The sequence below is a fragment of the Bubalus kerabau genome, chromosome 6 (genome assembly GCF_029407905.1).
Source record: "Bubalus kerabau isolate K-KA32 ecotype Philippines breed swamp buffalo chromosome 6, PCC_UOA_SB_1v2, whole genome shotgun sequence".
In the NCBI taxonomy this organism is placed as follows: Eukaryota; Metazoa; Chordata; class Mammalia; order Artiodactyla; family Bovidae; genus Bubalus; species Bubalus kerabau.
In genome coordinates this window covers 28290558-28313863 of record NC_073629.1, presented here as the reverse complement: position 1 = coordinate 28313863, position 23306 = coordinate 28290558, and the positions used below count along the sequence as shown (strand labels likewise).

At 43.5% G+C, this 23306-nt stretch overlaps 1 protein-coding gene across 1 annotated transcript in view; it reads left to right on the top strand.

The window, feature by feature from the left end:
- The first annotated feature begins 967 nt into the window (after positions 1 to 967).
- SLC22A15 (solute carrier family 22 member 15) overlaps positions 968 to 23306 on the top strand; it is a 102002-nt gene continuing 79663 nt past the window's right edge. Inside the window, exons 1-2 of the mRNA XM_055584625.1 lie at positions 968 to 1102; positions 19061 to 19273. Of these exons, the coding sequence (XP_055440600.1) occupies positions 1016 to 1102; positions 19061 to 19273 (300 nt within the window). The 5' untranslated portion in view covers positions 968 to 1015. The remainder of the gene's footprint in view (positions 1103 to 19060; positions 19274 to 23306) is intronic.

Below are 23306 nucleotides of genomic sequence, written 5' to 3'. Positions count from 1 at the left end.
CTATGATAATCTTTCAGCCAAACCTAGACAAGAACAGTAACAAGAAAATTATAGGCCAATGTCACTCTCTTTATGTGTAAAACTCTAGATAAGGCATTGCTAGTCACCTTTTCTGTTCAATATCGTATTGGGTGGCATGGCCTGCAGAGTGGAATACTATGCAGTTGTTAAAACCAACCTAGGGAGGTGGAGAAATGAGGGGACTTAAACCAGGTGACCGGTGTCTCTAGGTCCTGCTGCATTTTTCTCCATTGCCAGCCTTTCAAACTGCTGTTTCTCCTTCAAACATTTTAGCAGCCATCACGTCCTGTCCCACAAATTCATCTTTCATATTTTTTACCTCTTGCCTATTTACATAACCAAATGTATCTCAGGCTTTTGCAAGAATTTGGTTACCTGTGGCCTGACCACATAGCTAGCAGGGAGCAGGAGGAAAGAAATGTTAAACAGCACTCTTCTCCGAAGGATCTAGAATCCATTTCCACTTCCTGTATTTAAACGATTTGTACAAAAGGACAAATTTTACCAGCGGTCACCGGGTCTCCCAACCGTCATTGCGCCCCACAGCCCCCGAAGAGGGGGGGGCAGGCAGGCCGTGGCTTAGACGAGGAGGCTGCCCTTCGCCTTATTTCTCCATCAGAGAGGATGCCTACACCGGAACCCACTTCCTCTTTCCTCTCATTTTAAGCCGCTTTAAGCTCCGTTTTAACCCACCCTCTCAGAAGGAAATCTTTAACAGAAAGCCTAGAGGCCCGGGGAACCCGGCATCCCGCCCCAGACTCGCCAGCTCACGCGGCCCTCGGCCCCGCCCGCGCCAACGCGCCGCCCGCGCGCCCCGCCCTGCCCACGCTCTCTCGCTGCTCCTCGCTGGCTGGGCCGGGCGGATGCCTGGCGCACCGGGCCCGCCGGGGAGGGCCACGCCGGGCCAAGCCGGAGCGGGGGTAGCGGAGGGCGGGCCGGGGCCGCGGCCGGGCTCCAGCTGGGTGCGGGGCCGGGGCCGAACGCTCGGCCCGCCATGGAGGTGGAGGAGGCGTTCCAGGCGGTGGGCGAGATGGGCATCTACCAGATGTACCTGTGCTTCCTGCTGGCCGTGCTGCTGCAGGTGAGTCTCCCGCAGCTCCCACCGCTGCCTCTTCCTGGCCACCCAGCTTGGGGCGAGGCATACCCCCACCCCCCGCGATTCCCCAAAGCCCGGCCCAGATGCCAAGGCTCTGCAAACCCCCAGGTGTGGCGAGCCTCCCCCGCCTCCACCTCCACCCCGCGCGAGGACGGCGTTGGGCTAGGCGCCACGCTTTGGCCTGCGCCCGGGAAAGCCAAGGTCGCTGGCCGGCCTGTCAAGCTTTGTCCCCGCCCAAGCCTCGGATCCTCGCCCCATAGGCGCCCTGCTCCCCTCACCTGGAGCAGGGAAGGAATGTATGGAGAATGAATACTTAATCTGGCGAGCTGGTTAGTAAGAGATGCAAAATCCCCTTGTTAGCTGGAATACTCTGTGACTACGGAAAGGGAATTTCTAACCTGTGGCGCTGTCCCCTTGAAATCTTGAACAGAGAGGGCCCTGGTCATCCACTGACGAAAGGGCCCATCCGCTCTGGTGTCGACTTACTGTCTTTTCCTTGACTTGAGGGGGCTTCCCTGGTGGCTCAGATGGTAAAGAGTCTGTCTGCAATGCAGGAGACCCGGGTTCGATCCCTGGGTTGGGAAGATCCCCTGGAGAAGGAAATGGCAGCCCACTCCAGAATTCTTGCCTGGAAAATCCCATGGACGGTAGAGCCTGGTAGGCTACTGTCCATGGGGTCACAAAGAGTCGGACACGACTGAGCGACTTCACTCACTCCTGTTCCAGGGGCTTTCAATTCTTTGGGTTTCTTTCTTTCTGGTTTAAGTTCTGCTGGGTCATTCTGCCCAGAGCCACTTTGGGCTTGACACTATTTTAAGTCCATAGTACCATATACAATGGGTGGTGTAAAAGGGAATCAGTTCTTCATGGTACAGAATTCTCCCAAACTGCCTGCACACCCCATCCTAGAAATGTGAGTTCTGTATGCTCAAGGTCACTACAAATACACTTTGCCATGCAAAAGTTACTCTTCCTTTGCTTTTTTAAATGGCCCATTTGACATTAATTACTACTTTTATTCTAGTGGCATTTTATTCATAGATCCTTTTTAGTATCTACTATGAGTTGGCCATTTTAGTTTTTCCTTTATTCAGCATATAGTGAGTGCCTACTGTATGCTTAGCAGGGGCTGCAGTGTTTATAAATTGAAGTCTCTTTCCTGTGAAGTTTGCATTCTGTGGCCTTGGGGTGAAGCAGTGTGTGCTAAGTTGCTTCAGTCGCGTCCCAGTCTTTGCGACCCCCATGAACTGTAGCCCGCCAGACGCCTCTGTCCATGAGATTTTCCTGGCAAGAATACTGGAGTGGGTTCCCATGCCCTCCTCCAGGGCATCTTCCCTACCCAGAGATTGAACCCTCTTCTTTCATGTCTCCCACAAAAGGCAGGAAGTTAAATAATTACGATTAACCTGTGATGGTTAATTGAATTAGTTATTCTGAGGTAAGGACAGGGTGGTCATGGATATAAGTACCAGTCCACCAGTTGCTTAAACCTTGCATAAGTCAACTGCTCAACAGGAAGATTGGGAGGGTTAGAGGTGAGGATTGACTAAGTGATTCTCTTTTCCACTAAAAAGTTTGAAAGTTCAGTTGATTACATCATCTGGCAGTAGAACCATCTAAATGATGCACTCATAGATTAAGTCAGTTCTTTCTCTAGCAAAACAAGTTCTCAGTTACAAACATGCAATTTTCTGAAGTTCCTTTAAGTGTGTTGTTTTAGCTTTAAATGCAGTTTACTGTGGAGAAAAAGTGTTTGTGCTAAATCATAAAAGAGTATTTAATGCCCAAAACAGAATTGTAAGCATGATGCCTGACGGGTGCTTATTGGGTTGGCCAAAAAGCTTGTTCAGGTTTTTCATAACATCTTACGGGAAAACCCAGTATAATATTTTCTTTTTGAGAAAATTCTTTTCCTATTCTAACCAAGAATTTCAGGAACATGAGTCCCTGTCTGAGTAACCTTACCTCCCCATCCCTGCACTCTACCTCCTATGTCATTATCTTCTCACCTGACTGGCCAGGTATTCAGTGACCTTGAATAACTTTGTCTTGAGTGGAGTGTGGCACTAAAAAGGCCGCTATTCCTGTGTTCAGGACCTGTTACATTTCCATCACTTAACTTTTTTGGGGGGGATTCCCTGGTGGCTCAGATGGTAAAGAGTCTGCCTGCCATGTAGGAGACCTGTATTCGATCCCTGGGTCGAGAAGATCCCCTGGAGAAGAAAATGGCAACCCAGTCCAGTATTCTTGCCTGGAAAAACCCATAGACAGAGGAGCCTTGCAGGCCACAGTCCATGGGGGTCGCAGAGTCAGACACAACTGAGCAACTTCACTTTAACCTTTTTTTTAATGGTTGACCCAGGTGGTTAGAGTTTGGTACCAGAGTGATCTAAGCCCATGACCATTCATTGAACCCTACTTGTTGTGTGGTCAGCATTCATCATAGAAGAACTAGCTCTTAGAGCGTTAGGCATGAGTAACTGTTTATCTTGTGGGTATGGGCTGGGAAGGTACCCTGTAGCTGTGCTGATCCCAAAAAATGTTAGATGCCCATCCAAGCAGAAGTGAATTATTCACAGCTGTTACCTGTTTGTGAGGACTTAACTACTCCATAGAGCTATATCATCCAAATGGTCCTAGGGTTACTCACAGCTATCCTGGATATGAGAGTGGAGCTCCCCAGAGCCCATTCTACCAAGTCTACTTGGTAGACTTGATGATTTGGGCTAGGGGAGCTGGCCTGCAGAGTGTGAGAACTGGAGAGCCCCATAACACAGTTGTAATGTGATGCTTTGATCATTCATGTGGGGGTCGCTTTCTCTACCAAAGGAAAAAGCCATTTTTAGAGTTGATTGGCTTTAATGGAAGGAGGTTGATGGCTTGTCTGCTTTTAAAACTGAAGCCCTTGTCTTCCCAGTGCTCAGCGAGGGTACAGACCAATGGTTTAGCAGCCCTGCCTGAGACGGGGAGTCCTGCACATTAAGACTGCACATTATGGACTGCCAGGGACAGGGACTGTGGCGGAGGTGGGGTGGGGACTGCCTCAGCAGGAGCCTTTTCTGTGTCTGTGGTTTGGTGATGACCAGCTTCATCCAAGAAACACCAAGCTAGAGGATCAAAGATGGAAACCTTACAGACCCTTTTGCATTTTCTTCTTTCTAGGATCATTAAAAAAAAAAAAAACTCCCTGTACTTCAAACACATCCAAGTTACAACTGAGAGGACAAAACCAAATTATAAGCCACATCTAAAGGTCTTTAGGTTAACTGTTTTCTTAGATTGTAGATACCATCATGTAACTCCTCAAACATTTTCTCAATATCCAATTTCCTTTGGCTAGGAGACCTACTTTCCCTTGCTTTGCAAACACAATCTTTGGAATCCCCATAGTGGTCAACTATCCGATACATAGAGAATAAATGCAGGTTTTGTAGATTTCTCATCATCATGATGGGATTACATGCCCTGATAATAAGGATGCTTGGTTTTAGTGTCTCCTGCATTGCAGGTGGAATCTTTACCCCTCTGAGCCATCGGGGAAGCCCACTTTTTCATAAGCAGAAATCTAGAGGAGAAAAATTGCCTTCTGTGAAACTAGTCGTGTTATAAACAAGAAATAAGATTTCTAATTTTTTAGTTAGAAAAATTCTTACCCACCCCCAAAACATACATACCCTCCTTTGTGTACGCTCAGTCGTGTCCAACTCCTTGTGACCCCATAGACTGTAACCTGCCAGGCTCCTCTGTGCATGGGATTTTCCTGGCAAGAGTACTGGAGTGGGTTGCCATTTCCTACTGCAGGGGATCTTCCCACCCCAAGCTGCGTCTCTTACATCTCCTGTATTGGCAGCTGGATTCTTTACCACTGTGCCATGTAGGAAGCCTCGCCCTCCTTTGGGTAGGAGGTAAATATTTGTAATATTAAAATATGAATAATTCTATTTATTACCATTTCTATTTTCTAGTCGTGATTCAAAATTGATGCTGTCATCACTGTTTTGTGTTTGTGTTTGTGTGCGCTTATTTGCCAGACCGTTTGGAGGAAAGTTGGAATATAAATCTTTGCTTCTTGATCCCTTTGGACATAAAGTGGAAAAGGACCCTACTTCTTTGTTCCGAGTCAGAGATTTCAGCTCCCTCATTTTGCTCAGGATTATGAATCATAGGTTGTGGTATAATTTGCACAGAATTTAAAACACCCATTAATTAACAGGAACGTGTAACCTGTAATAAGCCTTCGTTTCACCTGCAGAATTGAGATGCTGCTGTGAACCTCAGCTGGAGATACAGTACTCTGGTGTTTTGGAGTGCATTATTTTTATATAAACTCTTAACAACCTCAACTATACTTTTCAGCTCCTAAAACTGCCAGTATTTTCATATTGTTCATGCAATAAATATCTTTTCATGGTGCTTTAGAAAGTGAAATGATTGAACAGATATTTTGCAGAAGAGGAAACTATAATAGTCAACACATAAAAAGATGTCTACCTTCAGTGGTCATCTGGGACAGGCATATTAAAATAACTATGAAATATGATTTCACACTTATTAGGTTAGCAAACATTTAATAATCTAACAATACAAGTGTAATGAAAATGAGAAGTAGAAAGTATCCCACTTAGAGAACAATTTGGCACTGTCTAGTAAAATTACAACCAGCGTTGGACTCCTTGGTATATGTGTGATAATATCTCTTGAGCTTCTGCATAAGCAGATACATGTAGGATGTTTATTGCAGCACTGTTTGTCATGATAAAAACTAGTAACCACCTAAATGATTGGTGGCTCAGAGGGTAGAGCATCTGCCTGCAATACATGAGACCCGGGTTCAATCCCTCGGTTGGAAGATCCCCTGGAGAAGGAAATGGCAACCCAGTCCAGTATTCTTGCCTGAAGAATCCCATGGACGGAGGAGCCTGGTAGGCTACGGGGGTCGCAAAGAATTGGACACAACTGAATGACTTCACTTTCTTTCTTTTCTTTCTAAATGATTCCCCAAAAGGAACTGGATAATTAAAATGTAATATAAATTTGATAAAATAAACAGTTAACATGAACACACTAGGTCTACACATGGCCACATGGATGAATCTATTAAAGCACAATGTGAAATTAAAAAAAAACTGTGATATATACAATGTGAAACATACTCTCATAACAAATTTTTAAAAATTAGGAAACAATACTTATGTGGCTTATGAATGTATATGAACAATGTAGAAGCATAAACAGAAGTAGATTGACACACAATTCCTTCCCTCTTGGGAAGGAAGGGAGGGGATGTGAGAAGGGATGGATACAAAGGAGATTTCCTCTGTATCTGTAATATTGTGTTATTAGAATCTAAAACAAATATGATAAATTGCCACTAGTTTGTTGTGGTGGTGGGTTCATGAATCATTTTTATTTGTTCCGGTTTTCTGTGTTAAAAATTTTTTTAAAAAATTAAAATGGTAAAAGAAGATCTGCATACCTTGGAGAGGATGCTACAATATGAGAATAACAATTCACTCTTGTATTGCTCTTCCTTTAACCCATTAGACTGTGAGTTGTGGTCATTTACTACTCAGAAGTGGGCTTCCCCTGTGGCTCAGTGGTAAAAGAGTTTGCCTGCAGTGCAGGAGACCTGAGTTCGATCCCTGAGTCAGGAAGAACCTTTGGGGGAGGGCATGGCAACCCTCTCCAGTATTCTTACCTAGAGAATCCCATGGACAGAGGAGCCTGGTGGGTTACAGTCCATAGGGTCACAACATAGTCTGATGTGACTAAAGCAACTGAGCAAAAAGTAAATACTCAGGAAGAAGAGTGGGTTTTGTTTGGGATGCTTTATTGAACTTTGTGTAGAACATCATCCCATCTCATGGCTCCTACCTGCTAGTATTAACTTTATGTCCCTTCTCCCCAGGAGATTCATAGGAAGACTGCCTTTCCATGAGGTGTCACTGAGGTGGATAGCTTATGGTTCTAACCTCTCAACCATAACTGAGTGATACAGTCCACATCATAAGCCTTAGTGAAGACCTTATTGGATTGCAATCACTAAGACCGTCCCTTAGGCCCCAAGGAATTCTCACCACCACCCGGCGTTCAGCCGTGATGAGAACCTGTGGCATTAGAGCTTTTGTCAGGACTCCTAAGACGTGGGACCATCTACCAGAGATCTCTGCTAGTCTGAGCCAGTTTTATGCCTCACTTACCCTCAAATTTAGTTCTGTCTGCCTTGAGACAATGGCTGAGAGTTTGAATGATAATCTGGGGAGCTTTGCCTGGTGTTCCTTCCATCAGTTTAGGTGAATGGGTGCCGGTAGGTCAAGGAGACCATAGTTACTCTTGTCCCCAGTATGATCTCAGGAAAACTGTTGTCTACAAACAGACACTGCCCCCTGGTGTAAAGCAGAGGAAGCTGCAGATTATCAGACCCTCCTGTTTCCATTTGGGGAGGATATGGAGATACCAGGAGGCCTCCAGAAGGTGTGCAAGTGAAAGTTGCTCAGTCGTGTGTCCGACTCTTTGCTACTCCATGGACTATACAGTCCATGGCATTCTCCAGGCCAGAATACTGGAGTGGGCAGCCTTTCCCTTCTCCAGGGTATTTCTCAATCCAGGGATTGAACCCAGGTCTCCTGCATTGCAGGCAGATTCTTTACCAGCTGAGACACAAGTGAAGCCCAAGAATACTGGAGTGGGTAGCCTGTCCCTTCTCCAGGGGAACTTCCCAAGGGAGCTCCTTAGAGCCTGGAGGGTCTCAAGAGCTAGGATGCGCCTTGGGAAGCAACTGACATCATTGTAGCACCCAAGCCCCCAGCAGCATGCTGGCCAGGGCTACTTGCAGCTGATTGATACACGCCATGAGAGGAGGCGTTACACTCTAAGACAGCACAGAAAAGTCATTTAAAATATGAAGCCAGGCAATGTGAATATGACAGGATAAACACCAGACTTGCAGGCTGTGACAGTGCTGAGAGGTGGCTGAGTCAACTCATGCCATTGGCCCCTCAGTTTTCTTTGTGCTCTTGGAAATGCCTGGATCATGAAAGTTTAATTCATTTGTTTTGCAAGGTCAGAATCTCTTACAGTTGCCCTGTGCCTATCAATTAGTTGGCATTGTGTTAGTGTTGACTTTGGGATTGTCAGAATACTGGCTTGATTCATCCCCACAGCTAGAGGCGGCTGCCTTAGAAGAAGGAGCCATCAAATCCAAAGACACACACAACTCAGACATCTCCTTTCTCATTTCCTTAACCAAACACTTAAACAGAAACTAACGTCTGCACTAATGGGAATTGTATGGTGCTCAACAAATAGTATATGGTGGCTGTAGAAAAAAGAGAAAATATAGGATAAAAATTACCAGAACTTCTGCCACCCAGAAGTAAAATATGCTCACCCTTTGGCATATAGATGAGCTTCCCGACTTTGTATTATATAAATATGTATATTTGTCTTTTGTGCAAAGATTTTTATTTTGACCTGATTTTGTCTGTCAATAATATTGCGAATATCTTGTTGCACTCACAGATTAACAACTCCATATTTTTTAATGGCTGCAGCATGGTGTCATAATGTGTGGACATATCATAATTTGCTTATTCAGTTCTCTTTTGTTGCAAATGTAGATTGGTTGGTTCCTCTTTTTCCGTGTTCTGGAACTCATGACTTTTGGGTCATCCTTTGACTCAGACCTTCACTTCTTCCAGTCAGTTTTACCACTCTTTTTAAGCCCATATTTCTGATGATTTGGTTCCTCTCATTTCCCCCATATCTTCTTTGTCTCAGCTTGATGGATGAGATGGAGGCTACAGATGTAAACTTCCTAAGCGTCCTTTCCTTTAACTTCAGAATTAATTTTTTATTCTTGTCTATGTTTCTCCACAGTGTCCAAGAGGAAAACATACCTCTGCCTTCTTTACAGGGATATCCTCTCAGTTTTGTTCTTGATTCTATATTATTCTACATCAGCTCTTTCTCTTTTTTTTAGCATAGAATTATGTAGACTTTATTTTTTAGAGAAGTGTTCAGTTCAGTTCAGTCACTCCGTCGTATCTGACTCTGCGACCCTATGAACCACAGCACACCAGGCCTCCCTGTCCATCACCAACTCCCGGAGTTCACTCAAACTAATGCCCATCAGTTCGGTGTTGCCATCCAGCCATCTCATCCTCTGTCGTCCCCTTCTCCTCCTGCCCCCAATCCCTCCCAGCATCAGGGTCTTTTCAAATGAGTCAGCTCTTCGCATCAGGTGGCCAGAGTACTGGAGTTTCAGCTTTAGCATCATTCCTTCCAAAGAAATCCCAGGGCTGATCTCCTTCAGAATGGACTGGTTGGATCTCCTTGTAGTCCAAGGGACTCTCAAGAGTTCTCCAACACCACAGTTCAAAAGCATCAATTCTTCGGCACTCGGCTTTCTTCACAGTCCAACTCTCACAACCATACATGACCACTGGAAAAACCATAGCCTTGACTAGATGGACCTTTGTTGGCAAAGTAATGAGAAGTGTTAGGTTCACAGCGAAGTTGAGCAGAAGGTACAAAGGTTTCCCCTATATCTCCAGGCAGGAATACTGGAGTGGGTTGCCACAGCCATTGCCTTCTCTAGGGGCCTTCCTAACCCAGGGTTTGAACTCAGGTCTCTTGCACTGTGGGCAGATTCTTTACAGTCTGAGCCACAAGGGAAGACCTGAACATATACAGCCTTCTCCATTGTCACATCCCCCATCAGAGTGGTACATTTGTTACATCTGATGAAACTAAGCTGACACATCGTCACCCAGTGTCTCCAGTTTACATTAGGGTTCCCTCTTGGTGTTGTACATTCTATGAGCTTGGACAAATTTATAATGACATGTATCTACTATTATAGTATCACATTTAGTCTTTCTACAGCCTTAAAAATCCTTTGCGGTCTGCTTATTTCTTCTTCCTAAGCCCTGGCAACCACATCATTTATTTCTGATCTTCCAGCTTTCTGCATTCTCTGACATCCCAAGGAATGGACTGCGTGGTAGATTTAGGTGGTGTATGGAAATGTTATTAAATAGCATTAATGCATAAAATAAGAGGGTTACCCCCTTTTGAATCCTTGAATCCTTTTGTTTATTTAAGAAGAAAGTGCTAGCACTTCTCAAAACATTAGCAAATACCTCTTTTAACAAAGGGACTGAACCAGAATTAAGGAAGGTTCGGACTTTGTATAAAAACATTACCTAGTGAGGACTGAACAACATTATTCTGTTTTTATTGCATTTATTATTCATTTTCTTATTTTTTTTTTTTGGCCATACCACGTGGCTTGCAGGATCTCAGTCTCCCATTGGGTATTGAACCCAGGCCACAGCAGTGAAAGCCTAGGATCTTAGGCACTAGGCAACCTGGGAACTCCCCTATTACTCATTTTTTTAAAAAAAACTTTCAAAAATCATGAAACATTTCAAATGAAATACAGAGAATAATATCACACACACGTATACTTACTTCCAGGTTTAATAAATGCCTGTATTTTGCCATGTTTGTCTAAGGTTGTGTTGGTCATAGTTCAACCAGAGAAAGAGGAAACAGAACTCCTAGATAGAGATACATGTTTGTATATATGTGTGTATCTGTGTTGCATATGTGTATACAATTATATACGTGTCAGTGAATAATTTGTTCTGAGGATTTGGCCTTATACCATTGTGGGAGCTGATTTGGCAGTCTCTGTAAGGCTGTTGTCTCGGTGTTTGAAGCTGGAGCTTGAAGTCTGCAGGGAAGGCAGCCTGGAGCCCTTCAGAATTGATTGGAATCAGTGTCATTCTCACCGCCTGCAACCTTGATGAAGCAAATGCTATCATGGAGCTAAACACGTCTGGCCCAGGAGTCAGAGCAGCCGAAGGAGGGTCTAGGGGAGTATAGATCAGAAGCAGGTCCAAACGAGGCAAACAAGCACGTGACAATGGCTGTGAGGCACAGAAGCACTGACCCCAACCTTCTGAGCATAAAAACCAATGGCTGCTCCCTTGCTTTCACCCCTCCCTGCCAAAACTTGCCTCCAAATATCTCTTGTGTCCTACCTTAAATAAAAATACTCTACCTAACACTTACATTGTAACAGGGTGTTTATAGTTACATCTGGATGATTATATTTGTATTGATATACCATTTCATTTCTCTGTAAGTTCACTTAAGTTAAAAAAAAATTGAGTCAATTTAAAAGCAGACCATTAAGTAAATAATAAAAACCAGAAATGGGCATGCAGCACTCTTGCAGCTGGGGTTACCAGGTGACTGAAGTTTGGCAAAAGCTGAGCCTGCCCTTTACTATTTCTTCAAAGAACACTAAGAATGTGTTCTTTATTTTCCTGGCTCTGACTGGACTTCTTCTTTGGCTTAAGAATTCTTTCCCTGATTTTTAAAACATAGTTTTAATTTTTATTTTGGCTGTGCTGGGTCTTCACTGCTGCTTGGGCTCATCTCTGGTTTCGGCACTCGGGCTCATTAGTTGTGGCTCCCAGGCTCTAGAGCACAGGCTCAGTAGTTGGGGCACTTGGTCTTAGCTGCTCTGAGGCATGTGGATCTTCTGGGATCAAGGATAGAACCTATGTTTCCTGCATTGGCAGGTGGATTCTCTGCCCCTGAGCCACCAGGGAATCCCCTTTCCTTGATTTTTGTTTTGACTAAACCCCTCCCAGTCTCTCCCTGCCTAGCCCAGATGTCAGAGTTGCAACCTTTCTCTTATTCCCTGAGTTAGAATTCACGTCTGCTTTTTTTATGCTCTCATTAATTTCATTTCTACTCTGGCTAATAGAGCATTTGCTAAATGTGCCTTGTATTTATATTTTTGGGCATATTTGTTGCCCTCACCTGAATGTATGTGCTCAGAAGAAAACAACTGTTTCTTATTCATCTTTGTGATCACCTGAGGCTCATGATACACTGTGCTGTGAAGTGTTGGTGCTCACCACAATTTTTTTAAAAAGTAAATTACAGTAACAGAAGGGAGGTGGTCAGGTGGTGGCATTTCCATTTAATTTGGGAGATTGAGAGTGAAGCAGATGCATATCAAATATGTGTCCAAAATCTTAATTACTGGCTGGGCCCAGAATTACTGGTTTTTAACCCATTGTCATTTTCTGTGCCACATTATGCAAGGAATTCATTAACAAAATGTATCTTAGACTGTTAGACACATAGTAGTGTGTTGGTTTTCTTAAAAGGATATAGAAGTACAAGTCAGGGTTTCTTCTCTTCAGAAGATGATCAATCATTAGCTAAGGAAAATGTAACTCTATCTATACTGTTAAATAATGATGCAAAATAATATTTTCCCAGTAAGTAATGGAGAAGGCAATGGCAACCCACTCCAGTACTCTTGCCTGGAAAATCCCATGGACAGAAGAGCCTGGTAGGCTGCAGTCCATGGGGTCGCACAGAGTCAGACACAACTGAGTGACTTCACTTTCACTTTTCACTTTCATGCATTGGAGAAGGAAATGGCAACCCACTCCAGTGTTCTTGCCTGGAGAATCCCAGGGACGGGGGAACGTAGTGGGCTGTTGTCTATGGGGTCGCACAGAGTCAGACACGACTGAAGTGACTTAGCAGCAGCAGTAAGTAATAGAACCATTGAATGATTTAGACATTAAAAAAGAAGGGGACATATGTATACCTGTGGCTAATTCATGTTGATGTTTGGCAGAAAACAACACAATTCTGTAAAGCAATTATCCTTCAATTAAAACATAAATTAATTAAAAAAGAGACATCAGCGTGGTCCAGAGTGATTTGTTGAAACTTCAGAAGAACTGAGCTCAAGCTAAACTTTGAAGGTTGGGCTTAGAGAGAAGCGGGAAGGTCATTTCAGGTGGGAAGACATAGCACTGGAGAAAGTATAGAGGAGGGCATACCCTGGACCCTTGCTACACAAGGTGTGGCCCAAGCCATCAACACTGACACCACCAGAACTTGTTAGAAGAACAGAATCTCAGGTCCCATCCCGGCCTACAGAATCAGTCTCTGCAAGGTAGAGTTTGGGAGGCTCTGATAGGTGCTATTTGGATGGAGCTGTAAGATTTACTCTACATTGTTGGCTAAAGAAATATCCCCTTTGACCTTCAGAATAGGCTAGCTAGATATGAATGAATTAGATAAAGATGTACTGCCAGTGTCCAGTCTTACTAGAAGGAAACATGAAGTTTAGAAAGGTTTTGATTTGCTGGAAATTTACTAGAGCTGCAGTTCAGACTCAGATGTACAGATTGCATATGCTTTTCACAGCACACCGTGAAAAGTCCTGTCTGGGGAATTCAACAGGCTAGTTCAGGAAGCTCGAATGTGGATAAGGTAGCAATAGTGCCAAGTGGTGAAGATCTGGATGCTAGGACATCTAGTATTTATCCATTAATATGATTTAACCAGAAGAGTTTCATGAGGACTGCATCAAGGAGACCGATCTGGTGGCATTATGTAGATAAGAGTCGGGGAGGAAATGGGACTTAGAGACACCAGTTATTTAGAGCATAATTAAAATTTTTAAACACAAAAAATAGTGTCAGTGGGACTTCCCTAGTGGTGTAGTGGTTAAGAATCTGCCTGCCAATGTAGGGGACACAGGTTCAACCCCTGGCCTGGGAGGACCCCGTATTCCTCAGGGCAGCTAAACCGGTCCACCACAACTACTGAGCCTGTGCTCTAGAGCCCATACTCTGCAACAAGAGCAGCCCCTATAATGAGAAGCACACATGCAGCAATGAAGACCCAGTGCTGCCAAAAAATAAATAAAAAATTAAAAAAAAAAATAGTATCAGGAAATTCCCTGGTGGTCCATTGTTTACGACTCTGTGCTTCCGTTTTGATCCTTGGTTGGGGAACTAAGATCCCACAAAGCTGTGTGGTATGACCAAAAAAAAATCAGTAATCACCCCACAGATATTTATTGAACACCTACTTTGTGCTGGGCCATGGGCATTTAGTGCTGCCTTCGTGATGTGGTCACGCTCAAATGATGCTTTTGGTTGAGTCAGTTAGATAACTGAGTACTAAGTGTGTAAAATATTAACAGTGATGACCATCATGAAGTCACCTTGTTTCCCCTCTCCCAACTTTTTCTCTGAAAGAAGTTCTGGCCCCAAAGTTAGGTGGCTCCCAGTCGCATCCTGGTTTTGCCATTAGTGTGTTACATAATTGCCCTGTGGCTCATCTTTCCTACTTACAACATAAACATCACATTTACCATGACATCACAGCACAAGATATTGTGATGAGATAATTTATGGGAGACATTTTTCGTTTCCTGAGCATGATAAAAGCTTATAATGCTGTTAGTATAAAATTACTTCTAAAACGTTCACTTTTTGAAACTTTTAAAATTTCAATCCCCCAGTGCATCTTAGTCACTTTTCTAATTATAATTATACTGAGAGGGAAACAACAGTCCCGCCATCTGTGGCACTTATTTTCCTTCCCTGGAGGTAGCACTAGTGAGGATAATGATTTATTCGAGATGTTGTTAGTCCCATTCCGAAGGAGAGTGGATGGTGGTTTTTCATCGTGGCTTTAAGGCCCATCTGCAGATGGGTGTGATTCTCTAGACAAGGCTCTATGGTGAACGTGCACAGTGTCACGGCAGAGGGAAGACAGGAAAGTGTTTGTCCTTGGTCGAAGAAGCAGGATGAGCGCTCTGGGATGCTGTCACAGCTGAAGAAGGCAAAGTGAGGAAAACCACTCTGTGTTCTTGTGTAGATGGCACATCCCTCTGACCAGCTAAGGGCTAAACCATCTTTGACTTCATAGCACCATGTGTCCCATGTCTGTGGCTCTGGTGTAAAGGACCTAACAGTAATCTGTATGCAAAGTTTAAGCATCTCCACTTTTACCTAATCCTTGTATCCCATTCACCTTTCAGAGTTAGCATGCATCATGCAGTATCATAGTTGCCAGGCTACTCAGTCTTTTTTATCTCTAGCAAAGCCAGGTGGCCATCTGTGTCAAAGACAGAAAGGCTGATACTGTATTATACATAAGTATAGTGCAGTGAAGCAAATGATGTGGGTTCCAAGAAGGGTGTAGATGGATCTTCAGGGGGTGAGCAGAAGCAGGAGGGGCTTCTGGGGGAACTGGAGGGAAGACAAGGAGGTGGGGTGGAGGAGGTGGCACTGAGGGAAGAGCTGCAGGCTTCGACCCCTCTGGTGACAAAGCTGTGGCCCTGTGTGTTCCCTGAGGCGGGTGTATGTGCGCGCATGGGGGTAATGAGAATGTTGCCAAGTGGTAGAAGGAGGGCAGAGAAAGTGAGAAAGGAGGAAGATTTAATCAACCTGCAGAATGATAAGAATGATACAGATAATACCAATTAGCTAGGTTTTACTGCTCCCTGTGTTATATTCCTGTGTTATGTATCAGCTCCACCTCTTTTGTTTTTTAACTCTTTTCTACACATTGTAGTTTCTTCCAGGAATGATAGCCTCCACAGTGAAATATGCCTCAGATTAGAGGATCCTTTGGAGGATTTCCTCCTTTACCTAGAACATTACTTATCCTAGAATAATCCAGATAAAAATAAGATGCATTAATATATTTTCAACAAGCACTTAGAATGGCGCATTTTATATAGAGAAGTGCTTGCTGCTATTATTAGTATTCCCATTCTGGTCATTCATTCATCCATTGACTTGTTGAATGTGTGATATCATCTATTTGGGCCCTTAGTTTCTTGCGTCAGGAGCCTGAAGGTGAATCTGATGTAGATCCTGCCCTCAGAGAGTATATTTCAATAGAAAAAACTAAAGCAAGCAAATACATAAATGTATAGTGCAGTGAAGAAAATGATGTGGGTTCTAAGAAAGGTCTCGATCGAGTTTTCAGAGTGAGTGGAAGCAGGAGAAGGCTTCTGGGGGGTTGGAGGGAAGGTGGTGGTAGGTGGGGTGAAGGAGGGGTATCTGAGTTACATCTCAGAGGTGGGGAAAGAGTCAGACATTGACAGCAGGAGAAAGTGCTTTCCAGGAAAAGTCAGTGGTACAAACCAAAGCAGAAAAGAGCATATTTAGAGAGAAAATACCATTAGTTAGCTTTGCTGGATTGCAGGCTGTGCATTTACCAGAACATGTTTTCTGCCTCATCTCCTGAGTTCCCTTTACTGTATTTTTTTCATTTCTTTACCCATGAATTAAGTTTCAGCAGGTTGTAATCAGGAAGGGCAGTTACTAAAATGGGTGCAAGTGGCTTTGTAATTATAGCTGCTGCTAAATGCTGCACTTGCAATTATTAAGGTTTTCTTTTTTGTAAGCTGATTGCCTCCTGTTCTGAAAACTTCCTTAATAATATGCGAATAGGGGCCAAGAAGCAATATAAGTCTAGAAACATGTTTTCCTTTGCATTTTACAGTAAATCACACACACAGACTGACCTGTGGCGACTTTGTGCATCTCCAGAGGCCCACAGTCATTGGACTCACATAGGTTGGAACTGCTTACATCCTTGCAGCCTTGGCAGACAGGGGAAAAATCACATCTTGGGTTTTAGCTTTCTGTTATGACATACACAATGTCATGATTTCTTTTCTCTTTCCTTGACAGTAATTTTATCATCTACTTGTGATAAATTACTCTGCCTTTGGCGCTTCAGCTTATCCACTTAACAGCTGAATATGCCCCTACAGAATGGTGTGGAAGGAGCTGGGAGTTCCCTGGCAGTGGAGATAAATCTGTGATCAAGTCTCTCCACCTTTTTATGCCTCGGTCAACTCATCCATCCAGTTAGATGTTACTAGGTACTATACAGAAATCATATGCTTTGTGTTTTTAAAACACTTAATCTGTTTAAAGGTATTTTAAGACTTTAAGTTCTAAATTAATAGTGATAATTTTTTAGCTTAAATTTTTTATAAGTAGTGTTAATTTCTTAGAATAATATTGTTTCACAATGGAACAAACTTCCTGTATTTTCCTAATAAAATTTAAACTTGAAACAATCATCACGAGAGTAACATTAAATGGATCTATAGTAAGTCAGGTAGAGAAGGAGAAATATAAGACAATCTTTATAAGCAGAATCTGAAAAGAAATGATACAAATGAGCTTATTTACAAAACAGAAACAGAGAGAATGAACTTACGGTGGCGGGGGGAAGGATTGGGGGAAGGAATAGTTAGGGACTTTGGGATGGACATGTACATGTTGTTATATTTAAAATGGGTAACTAACAAGGTCCTACTGTGGAGCACAGGAACTCTGCTCCATGTTATGTGGTCTCCTGGATAGGGGGGAAGTTTCGGGGAGAATGGATAGATGAATATGTGTGACTGAATCCCATCCCTGTCCACCTGAAACTATTACAACACTGTTAATCAGTTATAATCCAATATAAAATAAAAAGTTGTTAAATGGAAAAAAAAAATTAAAATGGATCTATAGCATAAAAAGGTTGCACAGGGCTCAACAGCTTACAAACCCAATATGGCTTTGTGAATAGCCATAAAGCCCAAAACATTCAGTGACAAATGTCATATATGCTCAATAAATAATCACTGATTGAATGAAAGAGATGTTTTTTCTTTAGAGGGAAGCTCCGTTTAGATTAAACAACAATTACAGCTAAAAGCCTGGGTAAGCACCTAGGATTTTGAGTTGTTCACATCTTGCAGGTTGTACAGGATACCTTAGTACCTACTAAAGTGCATATAATGCTTCCCTGCTTTAACAGAGCATGTGTCCTTCCTCCCCCACGTGTGTGTATGTGTATATACACACACACATAGACAACAGCTTATGGTGAACGGTGATCAGTGCTGCCGGATTCGTGGTCTCCCAAAGAGAAGATTTAAGTCTGGGACCAAAGGCAGTCTCAATCACTCAGAGCTTTGTGTAGATTTTATTAAAGTAACAGGAATAGAGGCACTGGAAGTGGGCAGGAGAGCACTCGCCTCGCTAGTTTAAGCAGAGCCTTCTATACTTTTCTGCTAGCTGCTGAGAATAGAAAAGAAAATACCTCAAGGCTGTGAAAATTTTGCCCAGACCTTCTCCCATAGTGTGGGCTTCCCTGGTGGCTCAGAGGGTAAAGCGTCTGCCTACAATGTGGGAGACCCGGGTTCGATCCCTGGGTTGGGAAGATCCCCTGGAGAAGGAAATGGCACCCCACTCCAGTACTCTTGCCTAGAAAATGCCATGGACTGAGAAGCCTGGTAGGCTACAGTCCATGGGGTTGCAAAGAGTTGGACACGACTGAGCGACTTCACTTCACTTCTCCCATAGCGTACATCCAAAGTTCAAAAAAAGGCATGTCCTTGAACAAGAGATACTGCTGCCCATGAGGCCTACTTGTCTAATGTTTACGTCCTCCTTACAGGGGCCTTAGGCTTGGACTTCTTATCAACCTGCCTGAGTTAACTCTCTCATATATATGTATATACAATCTGCCTGGAGTCACTGTGTGGTCTTGTTGATTTATATATATGTACACACACATACTGTTTTTGGAAACATTAACTATGCCACAACATGTTTTCTTATTTAGATCATGAGTCCAAGACCAGGACACTCCTGTGCCCTGGTAACTGCTTATCTGAACTAATGTGTGGTGTTGAGGAGAAAATAACTAGAATGTTAGTCTAAGTCAGGGCAGGTAATATCCCTCCTCCCCTACTCCCTGCGAGTGTGGAACCATTCTATGCTGTGTCCTCAAATCTGATGTATCTCAAATGCAGAAAAAACCCTTGAAGGAACTACAGGGTGCTTTACAGATGCGATAGCTGATGGTTCCGTTTGTAGTAGATCAGGAAGCTTCCTTCCATTTTCTCCTTTGTTTCTAAAGTGTCTCATTTCTGTAGCTCCTGTCGCACAGAGTCGGACATGACTGAAGCGATGTAGCAGCAGCATAGCAGCAGCACAGACACAAAAGCAAAACTGCTCATTGAAGGTTTGTAAGCTTGCTAATTGCATTTCCAGCCTAGATGGCTCTGTGTGTTTCCTCTTTCAGCTCTACGTGGCCACGGAAGCCATCCTCATTGCGCTGGTCGGGGCCACACCGTCGTACCACTGGGACCTGGCCGAGCTCCTGCCCAACCAGAGCCACAGCAACCAGTCGGCTGGCGAAGACCAGGCCCTCAGGGCCTGGCTCCTGACGGCTAATGGCAGCGAGATGCACAAGCATGTGCACTTCAGTAGCAGCTTTACCTCCATCGCCTCCGAGGTAACTGCAGGAGGTGGGAGCGGGCCCTCGTGACCACTGAATGACCCACAGGGAGCCACTGTGTGGTCTGGTTGATTTAAATTTCAGCCCATCTTCAAATCACTTTCTAGTAAATTTGAGAGTTAAAGAACATCCTTGGAAAACACTTTCTTCTTCCTTCTTACTACAAATGGGAGAAGCGTGAGTCCTAACCAAACTAGTTAGATTAAGTAAGACATGAACAGAAGGGGCCTCCAGGTGGCACTTGCTGGTGGTAAAGAGCCCACCTGCCAATGCAGGAGACATAAGAAATGTGGGTTTGATCCCCTGGAGGAGGGCATGGCAACCCACCCCAGTATGCTTGCCTGGAGAATCCCCATGGACAGAGGAGCCTGGCAGGCTACAGTCCATAGGATCATGAAGAGTAGGATATGACTGAAGCGACTGAACACGCACACATGAACTCTAGAAGAACCCCATTTTGACTAGTGTGTCCTTTAAAAAAAATGAATTAAAACTTTCATGTCTTTTTCTTATATCCACAAAAATCAACAGAGTAAAGAGAGAAGTGTAATGACTCACCTTTAACATCCACAGTTCATGCTTAAGTGCAGTCCTGCGTGTGGACCACCTGGGGGCTCCTTGACTGTACAACATCAAATACATATGGTACCACCCAGTGTGGGCAGGAAGCCTTATCTTCAAGGGGATTTTGGTAGCCAGAAGGTTCTGATAAGGAAAGCGCCTTCTGGGCCAGCCTGAGGTAAATAAGCTGAGTCTACATAGGTGGGTGAGGGCTCCCCTGGTGGTGCTAAGTGGTAGAGAATCACCCAGCCAACGCAGGAGATGCAAGAGATATGGAGAGAGGAGCCTGGTGAGCTACAGTCCATGAAGCGCAGAGTCGGACATGACTGAGTGGCCGAGCCCACAGTCTGGTGCAGAGAAACTCTGGAATAAGAGCTGCAGGGCCCGGACACAGCTGGTTGTTAAAAAGTTGAAATCCTCAGTGTCCTTTGCCTGGTCCCCACAAGCTATCCATTTGCCTGCTGACACCCTGGCCCAGTGGGGTTTTCATGACAACAGTCCAGCACCCCTTACCCAAAACCCTCCAGTGGTTCTCCCATCACACACACTGAAACACTATATGTTACATTCAGGGCCCTTACCCTCCCCAGCTTGGTGCTGGGTATACTTTCCAGCCACATTCTGTATTTCCCTCTGCCTCCCCTGCTTCCCATACATGCCACAAGCTCTCAGACTGCACCTCTTACCTCGATTAGGACAGCCCCACCATTCCCCGCTCCTCTGCCCGGTGACATCTTGACTTACCCTTTCCTGCTCACATGACCATCGCCTTCCCTGGTAAGTCTTTTCTGACCAGCTGCCCAGAAGTAAATACACTTTTGTTTCTGCTCCAGTAACATTTTGTTTGCACTTACGTGACACACTGTAGTTTATGTTCAACTCTATATTTTTAAATCCTTTGGGCTCAGAAACCTTATTTTGGTCATCTTTGTGTCTCCATGGCTTCCTCGCCACCACCACAATAACGACCATCACCACGCGTATCACCACTACTCACCTGTAACCATAATAAGTAGCCTTGTGCTACTTAGTGACGACAATGAGCCAGGCATTGTAATATTTTACAGCCCCCTTGTTTCATTTAACTCTCAAAATAATTTATGAAGTAAGCATTATTTCCCCCATTTTATAGATGAAGAAATTGAGATATCTTGAGGTCAGCTAATAAGGGCACAGCTAGGATTTCAACCCAAATTTCTCTTAACGCAGAAGCCTATGCTCTTAATATTGTACTTTTTAGGGGCCTATCCAATTTAAATCACTGGAGATGGTGACTGCAGCCATGAAATTAAAAGATGCTTGCTCCTTGGAAGAAAAGTTATCACCAACCTAGATAGCATATTTAAAAGCAGAGACATTACTTTACCAACAAAGGTCCATCTAGTCAAAGCTATGGGTTTTCCAGTATGGATGTGAGAGTTGGACTATAAAGAAAGCTGAACACTGAAGAATTGATGCTTCTGAACTGTGGGATTGAAGAAGGCTCTTGATAGTCCCTTGGACTGCAAGGAGATCAACCAGTCCATCCTAAAGGAAATCAGTCCTGAATATTCATTGGAAGGACTGATACTGAAGCTGAAAATCCGATACTTTGGCCACCTGATGCTACGAACTGACTCATTTGAAAAGACCCTGATGCTGAGCAAGATTGAAGGTGGGAGGAGAAGGGGATGACAGAGGATGAGATGGTTGGATGGCATCACCAATTCGATGGACATGGGTTTGAGCAAGCTCCAGGAGTTGGTGATGGACAGGGAAGCCTGGCATTCTGCAGTCCATGGGGTCTGATCCAATCTAAATTAGTATCCACATCTTCCTTCTTTTTGATTGGTTAACAAAAGCTGAAGGACTTTAAAATTATTTTATTTGGAAATAATTTCAAACTGACAGAAATTTCAAGAATAGTTTAAAGATTACCCTTATATCCTTTAGTTTCATCTGTTGTTAGCATTTTACCTCATTGGTGCTGTTTTTCTTAATTTTTAAAAGCCACTTGAAAGCTATAAGTATTGGTGTTTTTTTTACAACCAAATGCTTCAGTATGTGGGCTTCCCAGGTGGCTCAGTGGTAAAGAATCTGCCAGCCAGTGCAGGAGACACAGGTTCAATCCCTGGAGAAGGAAATAACAACCCCCTCCAGTATTCTTGCCTGGAAAATCCTGTGGACAGAGGAGCCTGGTGGGCTGCAGTCCATGGGGTCGTAAAGGAGTCGGATATCGGATACAATTTAGCAGCTAAACAAGGACAACTTCAGTGTGTATTTTCTAAAAATAAGGACATTCTCTTCCAAAGCCATAGTACACTTACCAACTTCAAGGAATGCTGATGTTTTATCAAATCTGCTATCCGTGCCCAGTTTTCCCACTTGACCCAGTAATATCCTTGATAGTGCTAATTTTCCCCTCTTCCATTGAATTCAGTTTAGGATCACATACTACATTTAGTTGTCATAGCTGTTTAGTATCTTCAGCCCTTTCATTTTTATGATGTTGATACTTTTGAAGAATACATGATACCTCCCTGTTATATAGTTAGGGTGTTCTTCATTTTCAAACTTTCTGATGATTCCTCATTCAGGGTGCTCATCCACAGTTAAAAAAACACATAAGTAATGTTGTGTCCACAGGGGATCACATCTAGAGATACACAGTATTCATCTGCCCTTTTGGGGTGATGTGAAGTTTGACCATCCATGCCAGATATTACCTGATTTCTCCCCTGTACAGTTACTGTTTTTTTTGTTTGTTTGTTTTCATTTCAAGAAGTAAGGAATCTATGGGGAGTTGAGTCACTAAGATTACACTAATTTGCTATTCTGTATCAGAACCCCCTCCCTCCAGTTTACCATCTATTGATCTAGCTTCATAAGCCAAGCTAGACTATGATGGTTACAAAATGATAAATTCTTAACTCTAGTGATTCTTCCATCTTTGCCAGTTGGGTTTTTTTTTTTTTTTAATTGAGGTACAGTTGACATTTAACATTATATTAATTTCAGGTGTATGACATAATGATTCACTATTTCTATTATTGTGAGAAGATCACCATAAATCTAGTTAACATTCCTCACCATACATGGTTGCAGAAAAATTTTTTTTTCTTGTGCTGAGAACTTTTCAGATCTATTCTCTTTGGAACTTTCAAATGCACTATAGGGTATTAACTGTGATCACCATGCTATATGTAACATCATTGTGACTTAGTTATTTTATAATCAGAAGTTTATACCTTTTGACCCCTTCTCTCATTTCATGTTTCCCCTCACCTCCCACCTCTGGCAACCACCAGTCTCTTCTCTGTATCTAGGAGCTTGGGTTTGTTTTTTGTTTTTCATCTTTTTGGATTCTACTGTCAATAAGAGCCGTTTTCTTCTTCCTTGTCCATCTGTCTGCTTGTCCACCTCCATTTCTATCTCTCTATCATTAGTGTGTACTAATGGCTTCCTGAAAGAAAGTGAAAGTCTTAGTCAC